Source organism: Sinocyclocheilus anshuiensis, unplaced genomic scaffold (genome assembly GCF_001515605.1).
Source record: "Sinocyclocheilus anshuiensis isolate Anshui unplaced genomic scaffold, SAMN03320099.WGS_v1.1 scaffold708, whole genome shotgun sequence".
NCBI classification, from domain to species: domain Eukaryota; kingdom Metazoa; phylum Chordata; class Actinopteri; order Cypriniformes; family Cyprinidae; genus Sinocyclocheilus; species Sinocyclocheilus anshuiensis.
Genome location: NW_015555881.1, coordinates 2,210,807 through 2,217,776, shown reverse-complemented (window position 1 = coordinate 2,217,776; position 6,970 = coordinate 2,210,807). Strand labels below are relative to the sequence as shown.

General features: G+C 36.6%; 1 protein-coding gene across 1 annotated transcript in view; it reads left to right on the top strand.

The window, feature by feature from the left end:
- Positions 1 to 1,660, top strand: part of LOC107675751 (semaphorin-4D-like) — a 51,579-nt gene extending 49,919 nt beyond the window's left edge. Inside the window, exon 16 of the mRNA XM_016470170.1 lies at positions 578 to 1,660. Coding sequence (XP_016325656.1) covers positions 578 to 1,491 — 914 coding nt within the window. The 3' untranslated portion in view covers positions 1,492 to 1,660. The remainder of the gene's footprint in view (positions 1 to 577) is intronic.
- The last annotated feature ends 5,310 nt before the right edge of the window (positions 1,661 to 6,970 follow it).

The window sequence follows — 6,970 nt, the reverse complement described above, 5'->3', positions numbered from 1 at the left end:
TTTGTGTATGTTTTCTGTTGTGTGTGTGTGTGTGTGTGTGTGTGTGTGTGTGTGTATATATATATATATATACACAGTATATATAACATAAATTATTTTAAAAATTTATTATGATTGATTCCTCTGAGTCTCAGAAATTAAATAACAAATAAATAAATTTAATTAATTCATGAATTTTTTATAAATGTCAAGTATTTATTAATTCTTTATCATTTTAGTAATTTGAGTAATTTCAGCTGAATTATCATCATTAATTTCTATTTATAATTTACTATATCATATATTTTTATTCATGTAATTTTATTATATAAATCAATAATTGCGTATTTGTTTTGAACTCATTTTAGAGCCATTGCCAGGTAGATTCAGAATTCTCAAAACATGAAGTGAACTACAGTACAAATCTAGTTATAAATAATCATGGCATGTTTTCTTCACTACGCGAACAAAAGCAAGAATTTAATTTAATCATTTTAATTTATAAGCACCAATATAACAGTACAGTTGAATAAACAGCAATATATACTGTATATTATATTTATATTATGTATATTTTCTCTTTGTGTCTCTGTTCCAGTCTCTCGTCTGGCGGTGGACGACTCTCAGCAGGTGCTGGTGAAGCCGGGTGCTTCTGCCGATCTACCGTGTCCGGTGCGCTCAAACCTGGCTCAGGTGTTGTGGAAGCTCAACGGCCGCGTCCTGACCGAAGCCTCGCGCTTCCTCCTGCTGAGCGAGAACGGGCTGCTGATCTACAGCGTGACGCCGGAGGATGCCGGCCGCTACGAGTGCTGGTCCGTCGAAGCGTCCGCGGGAAAGAACTTCACCCGTCTGGTGGCGGCATACACGCTTCGACTGGAGCTTCCCGAGAGCGTGCCGTCCATATCCGCTCTGCGTCCGTCCAGCGCCGCGTCCATGGTCACACCGGCGGAAGGTAATGACGGTAACGGCTCCGGACTAACGCCGGCTCGCACGGACGCGCCCTCACTAACAACCCCTCCCAGCAGTGCCATTAAACCCAAATCCTACATCCCTCCGGAGGTCAGCAACTTACCGGCACGAACCGAGACGCTCGATCCCTCGGCTAAATACATTCAGCACGACAGCAGCGTCGCCCTGCTGTCGCTCTTCCTGCTTTTCTTCCTGCTCTTCCTCGCCGCTCTGGCGTACAACTGTTACATGCAGTACCTGCCGGCGCCGTGTCTCCGTCTGCGATCCGCGCTGCTCGGCTCCAACAAAAAGCCGCAGCCGGAGTACGCAGCCTGTGAGGCCGGCCTGATGGACCCCGTGCAGGAGAAGACGGATCAGAATGGAGCACATCCGCTGCGTGCGCTCAGAGACACCGGATACGAGACGGAACCGGAATGCGGGAATGGCGGAGTTCCATCCGGCAGCGACGAGGACGCCGACGATAGTCCCGTGAAAGAGCGGCCCTTCGATGTAGACTGCACGTCGCAGCCGATTGAATACGCAGACGCCGACGCGCCGTTCTGATGCTGGGTTTTTCACTCGCAGAATTGCCGCAGCTCTGCAAGAATCCAAATAAGATTCCAAATTGGAAACATTGTTTACCAAATTGGTACGTTTCGTGATGTTTTCCAAGTTGGAGCACCGGACTGTATTTGAGTATTTTTGTGGCTTTTAATGTTCACCCTCAGATCACACTGACTCAGTATTTCTGTCTTGTTTTCAGTACAAATATCTAAACATTGTTAAATCAAGACACATTTACTTGATTAGGAAAATGAGTTTAGATATTAAGTCATGCTTTTTAAAAAAAAATTAAGATTGAGGTTTTGCTTAAAACAAGTAAAAAATATCTGTCAGTATTTTCTTTATGCAAAATATAATTTCCAGTTTTTTTTTTTTTAGGTGAAACCCCAAAATTTGAAGAAATTTTTTTATTTTTTTTTATATATATATAAAAGGGACCTTTTCTTTTTTTTCTTATTAAATTATTTTTGCATTTTGACATTATTTCATAACAGTAATTTTATTAAAAAAAAAAAATAAATAATAATAACATTTAAAAATAATAAAAATTGTCCTGACAGGTACATTTTGATGACTGTATTACATATAAAGTAGAAGAAATCTGCCACAAATTTCACAAAAACAAAGCAAACTATAATTTCTAGTATTTTTTTAAACTTGGGATGAAATGTGAAAAAAAAAATCAAAACAACAAAAAACCTAACAATTGTTGCATAAAAAGGCCCATTTTTGGACCATTTCTATTTCTTTCTTTTTTTTCTCTGCATTTTGCATTTTGACATTTCATGACTTTAATACAAAAATAATCATTTTAAATTGTGTCATTAAAATAATGTCGCAAAAAATGTATCATAAAACAAATATCTGTCAGTTGACTAAGGAAAATAAACTTAATTCAAAGGGGCAACACGATTATTATTTTTCTGATACAACTGACAGATATTTTGACATTTTAAGCATAAACTCACTTCATTTTGAGATTTGTTTTTCAGAAAGTAAGACTTAATATCTTAATTCATTTTCCTTCTCCAGTAAATGTGTCTTGGTTTAAGAATGTTTAGATATTGGAATAAGAAGACATTTACTGAGTGAGAAAGTGATTTTAGCTGTGTTCTGCTTGGTCTCAGAATCTCAGGGTTGCGTTCAGTGTCACACCTGCAGGGTTTCATGTGATGAGGAAGAGCGGCGTGCTCTCGAACGCTCAAACACGGAGGCAGACTGTTTCTCCAGCTGAAATGAGTTCCTCGCCAATAGAAACGAGACCAAGTCTAAACACTGACGTGTCTCATGCACAGCTTCCTGTGGTTGTTTGTGCTGTTGCTGCAGATGAGATGTCTAACACTTTAACCTGCTTTTATTTGAGAGAACGAGAGCGAAAGGGCCGCTGTCTCGCATAACAAGATTTTTACACAATAAAATTGAGCCGTGAGACTTTTCCACTGTAGTCCACAAACGTGAGCTTTGAAAACTTTTTTCTTAAAGAAGAAAGCTTTATGTTTGAGATATTTTTAAAGATGTTATATTATTTAATTATAAGTCAGCAATAATAGTGTGAATGTCACAGAAAAAATGTCAAGAAACCCCAAAATCTAAAGAAAAACAAATACTTTTCTTTTTAAATTTTGTATTTTATTGACATTATTTCATGGCTGATAAAAAAAAAACATTAAAAAGAAATAAATGTGGTCCTGATGGGATAATTATTATGACTGTATAAAGTAATTTTTGCCATTAGATGTGTTTTTTAATGAAAAATATAATATATAAAATATTCTAGTTTTTATTCCTTTTGATTTTGGGGTGAAATACCAAGAAACCCCAAAATTTAAAGAAAAAAAAAAACACTTTTTTTGTATTTTACTGGCATTATGTGATGGCTGGTTTAAATACAAAAAAATACATTAAAAATAATTGTTTTTAATGTTTAAAGAAAAACGTACCTTTTTTTTTTTTACATAAAAGGGGCCATTTTCAGGACTTAAATTTTGCATTTCATATTCTGACATTATTTCATGACAGTGATTTTAATACGCAAAAAAATAATAATATATTGCATCCTGACCAGATCATTTCCATGATTGTTTTATCATGCGTTTTATTTTCTATATGCACGATATAATTTTTGCGTTTTCTATTGATTTTGTGTTGAAATGTCAAGAAGCCACAAAATATAAAGAAAAACTTTTTCTTTTTTTTTTTTGCATAAAAAAGACCATTTTTATTTGGGAATTTTGACAATATTTCATGACAGTGATTTTAATACACAAAAATAATAATATATTACATCCTGACCAGATAATTTGCACATATAAAGCATTTTTTGGCATTATGTTTAAATGTGCTTGAATGTCATGGAAAAAAAAAAAAGTCACAAATACTGTTGATGCAAAAATCTTTTTCTTTTGATTTTGGGGTGAACTGTGACCTGGCCGTTTGATGTTTGTTTGGCTGTAGTTTTCCGGCGTGGCGTTTCTGAATCTGCTGTCCTCCTCTGATTCTCAGCACACTCTTGTATTTGTCTCTCTCCCTCCGTTTCCTCCTTCCACTTCCTCTTTCCTGCACAGCTTCCTGGGCTGTTCCTCCTTCCCCTCCGTCCCTGCCCAGCTCTGTCCCCTCTTCCTCCTCTCTGGCCGGGGCTCGTCTGATTCCTCCTCTGCTGAGGGAGCAGTCCTGGAGCGTTCACCCTCACCAGGCCTTTCTGCTCTTCTGCCTGGCCGTGGGTGAGTGCTGCCTCTGACCTTTGACCTCTGACCTTTCTCTCTCACTCATCAATCTCGTCTCAATACTCTGAAGTGTGACTTCCTTTCGCTCCTCCTGCACTATTAAGTGTTCCGATTGGCCGAGGAGCCAGAAGTCAGACAGGAAGTCAATGAAGAGTATTTAGACAGCGTTTGTGTGTCTGCATGTTCCAGATCTTCTGCACACCGTCTGATGCCTAATATGTTTTGGGATTTTTTTTTTCTCAAAAAAGTATGAATAAGCTTATTAGTAAATCATTTTAGAATTTCCTTCATTTTTATTTTTACTTACAAATTCTCTTCAGATCCTAATTTATGGTTTTGCTTTTGCCACTTTTGTATTGTTGTTTTCCCTGCTGACATGAGTCTTGGACTTGTACAGGAAGATGATTGACTGAAGGACTGATGGACGCTCCAGTCCTGTACAGTGTAAATACAGTATATGTACATATGAAAAAGCTTGAGATGTACAAAGTTTCTTCGAATCTTTTTGGTAGAGAGCCTGAATAAATTTTTGAATGGCAAAACATGTGAAACGCTGTTTATTGTGTTGCGGTGTGTTAGTGAAGCTGTATATCATGTGTTTTAACATGCCAACTCATTGGACAGTATGGATATAACTTTGCACAGGAGACTGATTTTTGTCTCAAAGACGTATGTGTGTATTTGTAATGGTTTGTATTTTATTGTGACAACTGTGAGATTTCCTGTGTTGATCAGCAGCATTTCACTGATGCTGGAAATCATGCTTGTATGTCATTTAACCCTCGTGCTGCTGAAAATCCTTTACCTTATTTGCTTTTCCAAATGAACAGCCTTTAAAAATGGCTTGTAAATCTTTCATTATGCTATATTGTCACCAAAACGTGGATTCAATTGTTTTATCAACTTGTCTTCTTTCAATTAGCACAGGTTTTTTGATTTCTTCTTTGATCCTAGTCCTCATTAATCTTTGCTCATTTTTCTTAGCTCAGTTTTTGAGTGAATATTGGCAAAATTATCTACAAATAATGCTTTTTTTTTCAAGTTCCAAAAGTAAAAACCTATGTTAATTGAAAGAAAACAAATTTTAAAAAGATTGAATCCGGTATATGGCAATAATGTCTTAATGAGAAAATGATGAGCAATGTTTGTATGCCAGTCATTTTTGACCAGGAGCACCACAAGTGTAACAAGATGAGAATTTATTATTATTATTATTATTATTATTATTATTATTAGTTTTAAGTAGGCTTTAGTCCAATGCAATAACATTAAACTAGCATTTTCAGAAAGAAAAAAAAATCCTCTCCAGGTCAAAATTACTGGAACAAAACATGAGGATAAAAACATTTATTAATTTATGCATTAAAAAAAAAAGTTTTCTTTCAAAAAACGTGTGGGAATACAGAGAGAAAAAAATACAGTTTGTTTCAAATTGTTATATATATGGGGTGTTTTTAATGCTTTTTTTATTGGAGATTTTTTGAAGTGATGATCCAGCCTAAGCAAATACATGGATATTATTGCTGGTTTATGATCTGAACCTACCGTTTATTATGCATGTCGTATGAGAGTGTCATAACACAAACAGCATGATGGTGCTTTCGGCTGTGAATGGAAGATCATTTGAAGTGTCTTGTTCACACTGAATGTGTGTATATTGGAGTGCTAATTACCCTGTAGGATCCATATGTAAGTGCAGTTTTCCTTCAGGTCCTAGAGATGTAAGTGTTGAGTGGCACATAAACGGGCAGAAACTCGAGACTCGCGTCACTGAATACAGACATGTGGTTTCCCGTGATGCCGTGCTGGTGAGCAGCTGGCTGAAGGAGGAAGCTTTGAATAAAGACGTCCAGTACGAGTGTACAGCAGTGTCTGAAGCGGGAAACGACGTGTCTAAAGTGGACCTTCGGCTCAACAGCAGAGGTAAAGTGTTTCATCGCACTGCTGTGTTAGTCTGACCTGTAACGTGGTGTATCATGTCTCTTGTTTGCTCGCAGATGAGGCCGGCGTTCCTCTCAGAGACGTGGATCGCTGGAAACACGCTCTGACCGACCACAACACACTCCTGCAGCAGTGGAAGAAAGCGTGGGTGAGTGAGAAAGACACAAACAAGTGAATAAATCACAGCATAATTGATTTTATAACCCATTTTCTGAATGAAATGAAAATATATGAATCATCAGGAATGATATTTCACAGTTGCACAACTGTTTTCAACATTGATAATAATCAGAAATGTTTCTTGATCAGTAAATCCGCATATTAGAATGATTTCTGAAGATCATGTGACACTGAAGACTGGAGTAATGATGCTGAAAATTCAGCTTTGATCACAGAAATAAATTTCATTTTAACAGATATTCACATAGAAAACAGTTATTTTAAATTGTAATAATATTTCACAATTTTTACTGTTTTATTGGGTTTGTGATCAAATAAATGCAGCATTGGTGAGCAGAAGAGACTGATCCCAAACTTTTGAATGTTATAGTTCATGTTTGATTTCAGACGCATTTTGGCTCACTGCACACATCTGTTGAAGGTGAAAGAGGCTTCGTCCAGTATTTATAAAAGCTGAACCAAAAAGATCTGCATTATTTATTTATAATGCATTTCCACATTTAAAGTGCTGCCTCATCAGACTTCGGGTTGGTACTGAGCTCAGTTAGACATTGAAAAGCTTCCTTAAAATTGTTCCAGTAAATACTGACAAAAAAAAATATATTTATTTTATTTTATTTTATTTTTTTTGTTTG